At 48.6% G+C, this 14,922-nt stretch overlaps 1 protein-coding gene across 1 annotated transcript; it reads left to right on the top strand.

The window, feature by feature from the left end:
• The first annotated feature begins 38 nt into the window (after nt 1-38).
• LOC135388748 (protein furry-like) lies at nt 39-10,848 on the top strand. Its single transcript, XM_064618514.1, has 3 exons — nt 39-8,091; nt 8,606-8,885; nt 10,337-10,848. The coding sequence occupies exons 1-3, from the start codon at nt 175-177 to the stop codon at nt 10,564-10,566; spliced, it is 8,427 nt and encodes a 2,808-aa protein (XP_064474584.1). The 5' UTR covers nt 39-174; the 3' UTR covers nt 10,567-10,848.
• The last annotated feature ends 4,074 nt before the right edge of the window (nt 10,849-14,922 follow it).

The raw sequence follows: 14,922 nt of genomic DNA, 5'->3' as shown, positions 1-14,922 counted from the left end.
TACGTTTCTGTACCGTGGCGCGAAGAGTGAACAGACGTGATGCTTAGTGGACGAATGCTTGGCAATTTCTGCGATGGCTTGGGCTATGTTATTAGAGATAGCGTACGATGTGAAGACTTTTGTGATCAGTGTCGTAGATGAGACGTAAATTGAAGAACTACAAGCTCTAGAGCAATGGCCAAACAAAGCAACGCTATCTGTGACACGAAAAGCTGGCCAGTGTCCACGGGTGTCTCAAATCAGCCAACTTCCTTGCTTCCTTGGGGAGCGCGCAAAGAGCGACAGCCATTTCCCTCTGGAATCCAGTTTGACACAGACGTCAAACCAGGAGAGTTTGTCCTGCGTGTTCTCTTCGCTGAATTCACGGTTCAGGCAGAGAAAAAGATCAGCGCTGTCCTAGCGGAGCCCCTCGAAAGGCCCGTTTCCAAGTCACTGCAACGGGGTGAAGACATCGTGTTTGATCAACTGCTAAGTGCATTAGGTTCAGTAGCCGAACACTGCCTCCCGTCTTTGTTGCGAACACTATTTGCGTGGTATGAACGTCAAACGGTGGAAAACCCCGAGTTTCAAAGGTCGCGGGCCGACTCAAGAGCAAAAGGGGATGCCGAACAGAAGGTCGAGCGCGACCCTCTACACGAACGACGAGACTTGGCGATCGAATTTGTTTTCTGCCTTGTTCTCATCGAAGTGCTCAAGCAACTACCTCTACATCCGGGCCACGAAGACCTCGTCGGATACATCGATACGCTCGCCTTCAAGCACTTTCGTTTCCGGGAGAGCTCTCAAACAGGACCCAATGCACAGAACGTCAACATAGTAGCCGACTTGTACGCGGAAGTTGTGGGTGTCTTGGCACAATCGCGTTTCCAATCTGTGCGAAAATGTTTCATGGCAGAATTGAAAGAGCTGCGGGCCAAGGAGCCCAGCCCTCACACAACGCAGAGCATTATCAGTCTTTTGATGGGGATGAAATTCTTCAGGGTAAAGATGGCACCCATCGAAGAATTCGAGGCATCGTTTCAGTTCATGCAAGAATGTGCTACATATTTCCTCGAAGTGAAGGACAAAGACATCAAACATGCCCTAGCTGGCCTGTTTGTCGAAATTTTAGTTCCAGTGGCAGCAACTGTCAAGACAGAAGTAAATGTACCATGCCTAAAGAACTTTGTTGAAATGCTTTACTCGCAGACCCTAGACCTCTGCACCAAGAAGAAGCACAGCCTTGCTCTCTTCCCGCTTGTCACCTGCCTGCTGTGTGTCAGTCAGAAACTATTTTTTCTCCAGAATTGGCATTGTTTTCTAGCCATGTGCTTGTCACACCTGAAACATCGAGACCCAAAGATGTGCAGAGTTGCACTGGAATCTCTTTATCGCCTGCTCTGGGTGTACATGATCCGGGTCAAGTGCGAGAGCAACACGGCAACGCAGACAAGATTACAGAGCATCGTCAACTCCCTCTTCCCAAAAGGCTCCAAAGCCGTTGTCCCGAGGGATACGCCGCTCAACATTTTTGTCAAGATCATTCAGTTTGTTGCCCAGGAAAGGTTGGATTTTGCGATGAAAGAGATTGTGTTCGATTTATTGTCAGTAGGAAGACCCATTAAGATAATCCTGACCCCTGAACGAATGAGCATTGGCCTGCGTGCTTTCTTGGTTGTAGCAGACAGTCTGCAGCAGAAAGAAGGGTGCCCTCCAATGCCAAGAGCTGTGGGTGTATTGCCCTCGGGAAATACACTCCGAGTGAAGAAGACATTCATCAATAAGGTGCTCACAGAGGACACGGCAAAGAGCATCGGAATGTCACAGTACTACTACTACGTCCGAAAAGCCTTCGACGACATCCTCAAGGCATTAGATGTACAGTTTGGACGTCCCCTAATGATGACTACAGTACAGAATGACATAATTACTGGAGAAAGGAAGCCCAAAATCGATCTGTTTCGCACATGTGTAGCAGCTGTCCCACGTTTGATTCCAGACGGGATGCGACGTCAGGACCTCGTTGATATGCTGTCAAGGTTGACCGTGCATGTGGACGAAGAACTCCGTGGTCTGGCTTTCCAGTCCCTCCAGAACATGATGCTGGATTTCCCGGAATGGAGGGAGGACGTCATTCAGGGCTTCGTGCAATTTGTCCTTCGCGACATCAACGATACATTCCCACAGCTGCTGGACAATGCTCTGCGCATGCTGTTACAGTTCCTCACCAGCTGGAAGAACGCCCTGAATTCTAGCCAAGCCGTCACCCGGGAAGTTTCGGAAATTCGCATCGAGCAAATGACCAGCGTCCTCCACTTGGTTGAAGGTGTTGCGCTGGTGATGCTCTGCAACTGCAGACTTGCACCACGCAGATTAGCTGCGCACATCCTCAAGGAAGCCAAGACGGTCATGAAGATACTGTTGCCACCACGTACCGAAGAACCCGTAGTGGACATCATTGACAAGGCCTGTTCCAGCACCGTAGTAGAGAAGTGTCTCCCATTGTTGCCAGCCTCGGAAAGATCTGCGGTGCTGTCTGCGGCGACGGTGGACTTGCAGTGGCTAGTAGAGAGGTCCAGTCCTGCCTGGACGACGGGAACGCAGGAGGGCGAGATATACAGGATGGACCGCTCGGACGACGTGTCCCGTATGGATGCGTGGTGCGCCAGCATGATGGGTTTTATACATCAAGAACATGTCCTCAAACACTGCCCCACGGCAGTCACACTGTCCTGGCCAATAGTTACTGCTCGTATCACGTCTCTCTTTAGCGTCATCGAGCTCAACCCTGTGAACGACAACCGAGCATCCCTCTTGAGGACTGCCCCCGCAAAGAAAGTTCCCAGCGAACGAGATATGTACCTGAGCTTGTGGCGTAACTATCTACTGTACGCTTGCCGTGTAGCTCCCTCTAACAGCAACATCACTGTGCGTTACTTATCGCCCGACCTGAGCTTCAGTTCGTCCCCCGAGACACTGCCTTCGGACCGGGGCGAGTATCGCTACACCGGAATAAGTAATAGTGGAATAAGTGCTTCCAACTTGTTCAAGCAGATTGTGCCCCTTTTGAGGAGCGAGCAGGCAGACATGAGGGGTGCAGCAGCCCTGGGACTGTCGCATGTCAACAGCATGGCCCTCAAGGACCTCATGGAAGAGCTGGTGGGATACATCCGTGAAGCAATTGACAGGAAGCAAGAAAACGTTCGCCGTAGGAGACGTCGGGACATCCTCAGACTACAGCTGACTAAAGTAATGGAAGCCATTGCTGAATTGGGCACCTTTGGCGTCAGCTCGAGTATTCTAGACAGAGACGCGTCTTCGCTCAACACCACCTTTGTGGAGTACATTGATGGTGCAAGGCTCTTTCTGGAAGGAGAAAATGAGAAAGATGTTCCAGAAATAGTCCAAGAAATCAAACTCCATTTTTGCAACTTCATTCACAAGCTGATCAAGAGCTTCTCCCTGGAATGTCAGACCCAGCTCTTGGGGCACGACCTCCGACGTAACCTTTTCTATCTTTTTGCATCGTGGAGTGGAAATATGGGTGTGCCTTTCGGCGTCACAGAGAAGCGGCCAGCTGAGTCCCTAACAGAACTGGAACTGTCTGCACTGCAGGCGATGTCATCTGTGCTTTGCTGTGGTCCCTGCATGGACCCACCAGGTCTCAATGAAGAGAGTGTTGTGTATCAGTGGCTCGACAGTTTGTTAGCTTCACAGCAGCTTTACAGCCTAGCTCAAGAAACGGTTGTGCTACTGCTCGATTTCAACCAGGATGCTGGGGCACTTCTTGACTGGCTTGTTGACCGCTGCTACACTGGCGACGTTCGCGTTGCTGATGGCTGTTTCAATGCCCTTGCCACTGTGTTTAGCGTGCGGGAATACCCGTGCGATCACTACATGGCCATCATAAATGTGGCGCTGCTCAATGCTGGGTGTCCAAGGGCTGAAATCCATCAGACAGCCTTGCAGCTTCTTCATATCCTGGACCACCGTTTCTTTCATTCCACCTTAGCCATGGACCAAGATGCCAAGAAACTAACCGAGGGACTAATAATCAATGGCTATCCCGGATCTCAGATTCAGCTCTCAAGGCAAATGGCTAGAGTTCATCCAGAACTTACCATGCCCATGTTCTCTGAAATCACCAACCGTTTCCAGACGGCTCGGTCGTCGGCACGTCAGAACCTTCTTCAGTGCCTCCTGCCATGGTTGTACAACATGGAGCTCGTTGATCCACACCTTGTCTCTCATTTCGGCATGATGCAGCACTTTGGCCAGGAGCACTGTGCTGGAACACTGGAGCGGAAGGAAGGATGGGGATCGGCGGAAGCAACAGAAATGGTGCTTAACAACCTGTTTTATATTACCGCCAAGTTTGGTGATGAGCATCCAAAGGAGATTGAGGACCTTTGGGCCTCATTGTGTAGCTGTTGGCCTAACAACCTGAAAGTGATAATTCGTTACTTGTTCATCGTCATGGGACTGGCTCCTAATGAACTTCTCCCGTTCACAAAAAGGGTTGTCATCTACATGGCAAGAGCTAGGCCAGAGAGGCTGGTGGATGAAATAATGGCCGAGGTTCAGATGGTAGAGACTCTAAACTTCACCATTGAGAGAACAGAGACCCCGCCATTCTTCCGGCTGACAAGTGCTCGCAAGAGCAGTAGTCATTCGGAAGATGGTCGCTCTAGTAACGGGCTACAAGTAGACATCCCCGAGAAGGGCACTCTCCACACCAAACGCCGCAGCACCGAAGACAGCTCAGATGACAGGAGCAATGGAAAAGGATCTTTGCGGAGCAATTCGAGTGGCATGTCTCGAGCCGAATGGAGCGATGACGGCAGGGACAACTTTGCGCTTCTTCGTGAGGAAGCAAAGCCTGATACGCCTCAGCCACACCCATTGCCCATGCCAGAGTACGGTGGCTTCTATGCTCCACTGTCAGAGTTTCTTCCGGACAGCTCGCAGCCTGTGGCAAGCTTCCACCGCTGCAACCTTGCCATCATGCTGCTCACTGACGTTGTGGTGAGTGGTGTCCAGGTAGAGTGGTCCCCTCATGTCCCCCTCCTGCTACACGTAATCTTCCTGGGACTCGATCACGCCAGGCCCCTTGTGCATGAGCACTGCAAGAAGCTGCTGCTTAGTCTCCTCCTCGTCGTTGCACAACACAACGACCACTTCACCATGTCTCGTATACTATTGAACAACCACACGCAACAGCTCGGCTATGGGCTCCCAGCACACTCGCTGACTCGCATGAAGTATGACTTCACCGAACCTCAGAAGGTGGCCCTGACTGCATCTACCAGGCTGGTTCCTGGAACAGACACGATGGTCTCGGTACGAGTAAAACTCGCAGGTAACGAAGCTGAGCCTCACGACGAGACGCAGTCGATGGAAGACGTTGTCATGTGTCTGGTAGATTTCCTAGCCTCCAAGAAGGATTGCCCCCTGTGGGCCTTTGAAGACATCACGGCTAAGGTGTGGTCGGTCAAGAGTGTGGAACAGCTGACGACCTTCCTTCAGCATGTGCTGTTTGTTTTTAAAGAGTCCATGCCATTGGCTCATATTCAAGAGCGTTGGGCCCAAGTCTCACTGCAGCTCGCCCTCTCCTGTTCGTCTCGGCACTATGCGGGCCGCTCGTTGCAAGTCTTTCGAGCGCTCAAGGTTCCGATAACTACACGTATGCTAGTTGATATCTTATCACGCCTCGTTGAAACTGTTGCTGAGCAGGGAGAAGACATGCAAGGCTATGTAACTGAACTGATGCTTACTCTTGAAGAAGCCGTTGACACGCTTGATCCTGCGATTAAGATAAGCGATCTGATGCGCGAGATCTTCCAGTCCGCTCCAAACATTGCGGGAAGCCGCATGTCGTGCCCTGCTACTTGCCACGTTCGTAGCACATCCTATTCAGTATCGTACCCTGGTCGCAAAGCACCAGAAAGCCCCGATGCTAAAGACCTGCAGACCGACACGAAACTGCATGGCAACAGTTTGGGACGCTCGCGCAGCGCTCTGTCGCTCAAAATGGCAGATGAACAGTTTGTGCAAGAAGACAAAACTGCTCTTCTGGCACAGTTCTTCTGGATCTCAGTGTCACTGTTGGACTCAGATTATGAGTACGAGTTCCTTCTGGCTCTGCGGCTCCTCGAGCGTGTTCTGACAAAGCAGCCATTGGATCAGACAGACTTTCTAGAGAAGGCGGAAAATATTCAGCATCAGATGAAGTGGTCAAATTTTCCTGGTGTGCACGCCCTCCTTCTGAAAGGATGCTCCTGCCCAGCAGCCTTTGACCAGACAATTACCGTCCTCTCGTTGCTGACGCAGCATCTCGAAGTTGGCGTTGTTGACCCCAGCGAGACGCTTGGGTTTCCGTTTCACGTAATGGCACTTCTGCCCTATCTTCTGTTGAACTATGATGAACCAACTCCCTTGTGTACGCGTGTTGCCGAGTCTGTGGCGCACGTATGCATGGAACGGTCCCCCAAACTAGAGAACTTGGCCACTGTCATGACCCTGTATAGCCGGCGTTCCTTCAGCAAAGAGAATTCTCAGTGGACAAAATGTGTGGTGAAATACTTGTACGATGCGTACTCTCCGGTCTTTGTTAACCTCCTTTCTTTCTTGGTGGAGATGGTTGAGAAAGGGTCACCAGCATTAACGCAGCACACGCTTTGCGTTCTCTACTGTGCCCTCCTCTACATAGACATCCACGGAGCTGCACAAGCCATCAATGCAGACCTGCTCAGGTCTATTTCCCGTCATGTAGAAGGGACCCAGTGGAAAGATGCCCTGAAAATCCTCAAGCACGTGGTGACACGCTCATCAACACTTGCTGCTCCACCATCTAACGTTCCATCCACGCTGTCCACCGCTTCGGCCGACTGTGTCAGTATTGCGTCCAGCAGTTCCTTTGCGGAATCTGAAGCAAAACGAGAGCTTCCTGGCCGTACAATGGAATTCACGTTCGACTTTTCCGTGACTCCTATCGTCGGAGTTGGCGACAGCAAGAATTCCGCATCGCCGAGAAGAAGTCTATCTCACAACCACTCTTTTAGTGACAACGGATCGCTGGGAGGATGGCGCAGACCCTGGCTGTCCCAAGGACGGACGCGGGAACATCTGGTCAGCCTCCTCACAGCTTGCGGACAGCGTGTCGGACTGCCCAAGAGCCCCTCGGTTATCTTCAGTCAGACGAGTGACATACAGTCATCCATGTGTAGCAGCACAGAGGAAGTTTCTGCCGCAAACAACGACGCTTCTGCGGACAGCAAGTTAGAAGACGGCACGCACAGTGACCCGCAGTTCGGTGTCTTCAAGGACTTTGACTTCCTGGAGTATGAGCTAGAAAGCCAAGAGGGTGAAAGCATCGATAACTTCAACTGGGGAGTCCGACGACGATCACCTTCTAACTTTGAAGCTCCTGGTGCTGATACCAGCCTCGCAACCCGTAGCACCACTCCACGCAGAGAAGAGTCATCAGACGACGAAGCCGGCAGTGTTTCACCGTCGGAAGGCTTCCCAGCTCTCAAGAGCCGTCCTCCGGGCAGTCCCGGGTCGTCGCAGAGCTTTGTCAGCGACGGAGACCTCACGCTCAGCAATACATCACCCAGCTTCTCCCCGCTTGCAGCACCGCTGCTCGACGATGCGGAAGATGTCTGGCGGAGCATCGTCCGACGAGTGCTGTCGTCCAGCCCAGATGAATCGTCTGCTGCCAGCGTGTATCCATCGCTGGGGCGTCTGCTTCGAGAGGCGTTTCGCAAAGTGGCGCGGATGACGCGTGATGCCTGCCAAATGATATCTGGCACAGATTCAATGCGTCGTGTCGGATCTCTGTTCGTTACAGCGCTGGACTCGTTGACGACGGAGCTTCCTTTCGTGTTCATAGACCCCCAGGTGATGTCAGTTGGAGAGAGCCTGCGCTGCCTTGTGCTTGAGCAGCAGGAGCATTGGGAGACATTCCTGGAGAAAAGAGAGCACGTGTCGGAGGCTCTAGATGCCGTCCGGTCCGCAGCGAAGCTAGAGGCACTGGGAGATTCCATATCGGGAGACCTGGTGGAAGAGCAGAAGCTGGACCTCTGTCGGGCCTTGCACCGCCTTCACTTCCAGGTAACGAGAGTTTTGGCACTTGCATAAAGTAAGTTAATATGACAGACACATTGTACCGATATGTAAGTAACTGCTATGGGGAAATGCTCTGGTCCGTAATCCGTAAGTCCGTGGTCTGGAAATGTCCGTACTGCATTGCCCCACAAACTGCAGTGCTCTTACAGCCTCTTTGCATTTGACCTCCGCCGCTACAAACGTGTGCATTTGTAGGTGGTCATAATTATATAATCGTTGTAGATGTTTCTGTCAAATTGTAACATACTGGGCATAAGTGCCGTTTTCTGAGCCCAAACTGTGGAGTTCGCTGCCGATAACCATACAACCCGTACAGACGCTCAGCAGCGATGGTTGCTTCATAAAGACATTGAAGAACTGAAGCCTCGAATAATTGGCACTCCCTTTACACTTTGTATAGTGAAAAATTCTCTGCATGCAAGGACGAACGATACTGAGCCCGACACTATATTTTGTTTAGGGAGCAAACCGTAATGAAATAACGTTCCAAAACACCCAGGCCCTCCTACTCCTGGATGGGTTCCGCAAGCTGTTGGAACATCTCTCTGTGAGTTCGGTCCAGGCTCACGTGTTGGACCTGTCCGAAGAAGTGGGGACGGTGCGTGCGGAGATCCTGCGCTCCGTGGAGGACACAGAGAGCGAACGCCTCTCTCCTACCCCTGCAGCTGTAGGAGCTATGGGGCCCCTGGAAGCAGAAGCCGTTCTAGCTGCACTTCTTCAAGGACGCCACTGGGCAGAGGCAGCGCGACACCTGCATGCTCACCGCTCTGTTCTACCAGGTAAAAATGTCAACACGGTTGAAGTGGCACAACTATCTGAGTTGTATGATGGCTTTGCGTGTCTTGGATGGATTAAATTTGCTGGTCATTTTCTTGACTTCGATGATATGTTATCTACTTATTCACTAAGTGTTCGTTGAAACAGTTGATGTCGCGGAAGTATCGGGGGAAAAGGTTTTCATGCATTAGCGTAACACAGTGACACTACCGAGTGCAGCACTGTTTTATCTACTTTGCCGCAGCTTTACTTCCTTTGCTATTTTGTGTTGTGTGCCGACCACGACCTTCTAGATTATAGCGACCATGTCATAATCGGTAAACCCATTGTGGAGCCCGTCCGCACGATCCACTAGAAGCGCTACTCATCGGCCCGTGAGATCTGCATCATGGTTGGACAATGGAAATTTGAATTTTGAACACACAGAAGCGGACGTACGACTACCGTAGCAGACGACAGCAACAGTTCCTACAAAAACGCGTAGGATGATGACGATAATCAACTTTAGAAAGAAGCAACCCTCGTGGGACATACACCGCTTGTACAAAAATACTAAAGTAAGCTGAAGTACAGAGTACTGTAGAAATTGAGGAAGCAATAACCGGGCTGACGAGTAGCGCCACCGCTAGCCACCAAACGCGGCGCCGGGAAGGGGTCTGTACGACATGGTCGCTATAATTTACAGGGTGCGGCACTCAAGTGTGCCACATTTCCGTCACCTCATAAGAAAAGGAGACAAAGTCCAACTCGCCTGACATTTTGCACAGTGAGAGCCATTTTCCTGAAGTTTTTTTAGCATTCCTTGAGGACGTCGTCTGTTTGCGCACACGGGAGATAAAAATTGTTCGAACTTTTGATCCCATGCATTTTCTATTGCCTATTCCCGGTTATTTTGGGGGCACTTCGTCGGCGAACCGCGTTTCACAACGAGTTTGGCCACATCACACACAGGTGGCGCAAGGCTTGCTCAAAGAGTTTCGGTTTTGCTTGGAGCCTTGCGCCACCTGTGTGTGATGTGACGAAACTCGTTGTGAAACGCGGTTCACCGACGAAGTGTCCCCAAAGTAACCGGGAATAAGCCATAGAAAATGCATGTGGTCTAAAGTTCGAACAATTTTTATCTCCTGTGTGCGTGAACAGACGACGTCCGCGAGGAATGCTAAAAAAAACTTTAGGAAAATGGCTCTCACTGTGCAAAATTTCAGGCGTGTTGGACCTTACCTTCTTTTCTAATGAAGTGACGGAAATGTGGCACACTTGAGTGCCGCACCCTCTAGTAGTTTGTGGTGCCGACATGGCAGACTCGCTGCTCAGACTGCTGTTGGTTCGAGTTACCTGAAAGTTAATACCCACAATGTGCCCGGTTATCAACTTGTGCTCACTGTGCCTATGCCAGAGAGTGTTGCGTTGCTCCCAGTACAACTTGCAGTGAAATGCGTAATACACATTACAGGAGCCCCTCTCGCTGAAGACGACGACTTAGAAGCGGTGCTCGGCGCGTACTGCCGCCAACTATGTCAGCACCACAACGGGTTTGTGGTGGTGACACGCCCGGATCAAGACCTACGTGATACGTGTCACCGGTTGATGGACTTCAGCCTGCAGGTGTCCTCTGCTCTGCATGCATTGGACACCCACACCTTAGATGCAGGCAATCCACTTTTCAGCAAGTCAGAGTGCTAATGTGTGTCGTGCTTTTCAATGACTTTTGTACAGAGCTTTCGTGAGACCGTTTTGTATCGTGCTAGAAACAGGCCATCGATCAATTTTACTCAGTACACGTGGGAACATTGCGTGAAATTGTAAGCCAGTCGTGTGACCTCTGTTGGTCCTTTTGTACGGGAAGGTGAATATGATGCAGTTATGCAGCCAGCACATACGGCCTAGTCAAAGGTGTAGAGGTTCGGCATTCTTTTAACTTATTGTATCAACGTGCAGGTACAAATAAAACGTCTGCAACATCAACTCTGCATCTATTCCTGGCTAGACATTTGCACGAGTTTGCCATGCCCAAGTGATCATTGCTAGAGGTACGCGAGTGAATAACGGTCACACATATTGCCTTTCTGCAACAAATCGTACAGGGTGTGCCTTCTGAAACGCCACACGTTTCTGCGTTTAACACTGCAACATTTACGCCTACAGCATCTCGAAATACTGCGGATGCACAGTTAACACCTGCTTCACACGCCCTTCTTGATTTTTTTTTTTTTTTCTTTTTGTGCAGTTTTCTTTTCGTTCATTACTTCCCTCGTGCCTGAAGTTGTTCTTGATCATAACGTTGTTGGTACGTATTATTAGTGGGCAAGATATTGGTTAAATTTCTTGGTGGCTCAATTGCAAATTTCCAGGTCAAGGACGGTAGCGATTTTGTGGCATGAAAGGCATCGCCTACGTACTTCCTCTACTGCAGTTGACTTTCAGAGTTCAGTGCATGTTAGGGCAGCGTTCCCGAAACTTCCCGTTGTGTCGGACCCCCCAAACCAGTGAGAATCCATTCGAGGACCCCTATTAAGTGTGATTCATGTTGACGTAAATAGGGACGGAAAGAAAGAAAAATGGAAAAACAAACAAACACCATGCAGAAGACGTGAAGGTAGTATATTTTGATTTGACAGTATATTAGATATTTCGATTTAGATTCGCGCGTCCCACTCGGAGACCAGCACTCGCCAAGACTGTCTTCGGGCTGTCTTCGATTGTTTCGGCCGCACGAATAATCTCGGGGACACCCAGGAGTCAGCAGACCACACTTTGGGGACCACTGTATTAGGGAAGCATAAGGTGGGTAGAATTAACCATTGTGACATTGAATGCAGTCATAGTTGTGACATGTAAAACCACAGATTATCCAACAAGACTATTAGGAACGTCCCTATAGGGGGCTTCCCAGGGTGCGGTCCATACCGGGTGACGCGACGGAAGTGGGTGGCATGCTGCACCAGAAGCTCTCTCTCTCTGCGGTGGCACGAAGAGCCCTTTGCGAGGACGTTGATTTTTTTTTTACTGCCTGTGGTACGATATTGTTATGTATTGCATCAGGGGATCCATTATAGGGGTGGGGGTGACACATACCCTAGTGACACCACTATTTAAAACTGTCACGTTAAGTCCTCTATTTAACTTGTATACACTTGAAACGTTTTCTTAAAATATCTAGGCTATTACTGAGCACTACACTGATGTTCAATAGTCGCAGGTGCTAAACATTGCAGCAGGCGGGGTCTCTAAGCTGTGGGCATGTTTCCAAGTGCGAGACGCTCACAGTGGAACATAAATGTAATTGATGTTCGAACAGTTCAGCATCTAGTCTACACTACTGTTTATTTCTGAGAGTCCGTTGGCAGTGGAACAGTGTGCACCCTCTCAAGAGCAGAATCAAGTATATTACTACCAGGTATCTGCACGAGCGACTTGTGCAGTGTACCACTCTCGATATTCCGGCCCCGTGAGAATGTTCAACATAAGGCGTGGTAGAACTTCCACCCTGTGCGTTGTCTTTTTTTGTTTTTTACCAGAAAATTCAGTGGGAATGTCTCTCCTTTGAGTCCATGGACATGCCCCAGGTAAGCTAGGAAGGACTTGTTTGCTCCAGCAATGTGTCAATTGTGATATACTACGTGACATTGGACTAAAGCTCTCTGAATGCCCTATTCAACATCAGACTGTTCCGGTCAGCAGAAGGCGCCCCTGCCCATGCCATGTGGCACCTTTGCATAGATGGAGCGTTGGATCAGTGCAACTCGTATATATTGTGTGCGCTGTAAACTTTGATCACGGAAGGAAGAAAATTGGATAATCAAGTATGCAGCCAGTATGTTACCATAATTCATCACATACGGAAGAGAAAGGGAATATTTTTCTATTTCAATAAAGAGTTCTACGAGCATTCATTTTTGCTATATGTTGTTACTTTTATTTCTTTCAGACCTTTCCTTCTCTTTATTGCAGCTGTTAGTGACTTCTCTATGCCTAGATTTTTTCTTTTTTTATGCAGGTGTGTGGTAGACGTGGGGCTATTATTTCCTATAAAAGCCTTTTGGTTGCCCACAAATTGTAAATTTCGCGTGCTTCCTAGCCTGTCAAATTGTATTGTGAAATACAGTGATGGCCAGTAGTTAACTACATGTAGTTAAACTACGAGTTAAACTACCTGATTGTAGTTAAAAAGTAGTTATCAACTACTTGCAGAAATGTAGTGGCAACTACTAGTTAAACTACTATTTTAAGTAGTTAACTACAGTAGTTAGGTTACTGAAGGCGCCAACTACTTCCGATTTTGCCGCAAGCTTTACGGCAAGATTGTGCTTCCGACTTTTACCTTGAGCTACTTGTTTGATGAGAACGGAGGTGCAGAGCAATTGCGTCGTGCATGTGTACTAAACCTTCACTTTTAATGCTTGTCTAGTGAAGCCTCATTTGCTGCGAAATAATTCTGCAACTTAGTTTCGCGTAGGCACAGAAAGAATCCTGCCGCAAGCTTTGTATTTGACGATCGTAGCAATGGCTTGAGCCAAAGTTTATCATTGCTTGTGATTCAGATTTAGCTGTCCAAGAACATGTTGGTGGACAACGTTAAGTAGTTATAGATGTAGTTAAACTACATTGCAGTAGTTAAAAAGTAGTTTTAACTACTCTCCTGAAAAGTAGTTGAACTACAAGTTAAACTACTCAATCACAAAGTAGTTAGTAGTTATAGTTAAACTAGTGTAGAACAGAGCTGTACACGTTACCCCAAAAAACGAACTAAATACGTTACTCGTTCCTTCGAAAAAATAGTAACTAAATACGTTACTCGTTACTCACAAATAAAAGGAACGCGTTCTCGTTACTTGGAAGTAACAAGTTACTTCTATACGTTACATTTGCATACCAGACAGCAGTAATACGAAAGCATCGCCTATCTATATCGCCTATACATATGTTGTCTTGTATACGTTGTATTGTCTCATGTATACTGTCGACTCGGGCTTGCATCAAATAAAGCCCAAGGCTAAATGTACACCATACGAAGAACAGAGTTGGAGGCGGTGATACGTAAGAGGGATTTTCAGGAGAAAAAAACGGAGTTCATTCACAAGGAGGCCTTCACATGATCATTGACATGAGTTCCTGAGTACGGGACAGAGAGACAAAGCACTAGACGCCCTGAGCTCAGTGAATACTTGAAAGAAGGAACACATTGAGTGTGCTGAAACACTGTGGACACTATAGAGCAATGAGAATTGAGCGTTGCTCTCTGGTATCCTTTTCTCTTCGCTGGAGATTTTTCCGCATGCTTGAGACTCGTGGAATACCGCCATGAGCGCGGGAAAAACCACAACTGGCGGCCGTGGTTGGTGACAGTGAGCAAAAAGGAAAAGAAAAGGAACGAGTAACTTGCAGTAACGCGTTACCAATTTTTGTAACTAAGTATACGTTCCTAGCTATATTTGTTAGCAAAGTAACTAAGTCGTTACTTAGTTACAAAAACAGTAACGCGTTACCGAGTAACGCGTTCCTTGTAACGCGTTACGTACAGCTCTGGTGTAGAAGTAGTTATAGTGGCCATCACTTGTGAAATATAGATTTTTTTTCTTTTTTTTTTTTTTCAGTCCTATATTGGAGGTGCGCCACCTTGCAATGCAGGTCAACGAAAAAGAGAATAAATCCTACAGTTTTGAATGTAATAATAATAATTTATTTTATTTTCGCATTATACTTTAGTAATCTCATTTAATGGTGAATACATACTCAAAGTCGAGCAATTGTATAGTTCCTTCGGCTGCACCGCGACCGCTTAAGCGGATTTTGCGATCTACGAAGTTGTGAGGTGGCGGATTCAGGTCTTGGGGGTTGTTCTGTCTTTTGCATTTTCCCCTTTTTACCTGTTGCACCGGCCACACCAAGGCAATTTTATAGAAAAGCGGTCACCCTTTATCCCCATATATCTACAGCGCTGCCACCAGATTCTACGCCCTCCCCAGAAGTTCTATGTACGGGGGAAGGTTAGCAAAAATTGAGAACTTTTTTTTTCATTTTGAGGAAGCTTCATTATAG

The sequence above is a fragment of the Ornithodoros turicata genome, chromosome 3 (assembly GCF_037126465.1).
Source record: "Ornithodoros turicata isolate Travis chromosome 3, ASM3712646v1, whole genome shotgun sequence".
Taxonomy (NCBI): domain Eukaryota; kingdom Metazoa; phylum Arthropoda; class Arachnida; order Ixodida; family Argasidae; genus Ornithodoros; species Ornithodoros turicata.
Note: the sequence above shows the minus strand (reverse complement) of the source record. Positions and strands in the feature narration are given on the sequence as shown.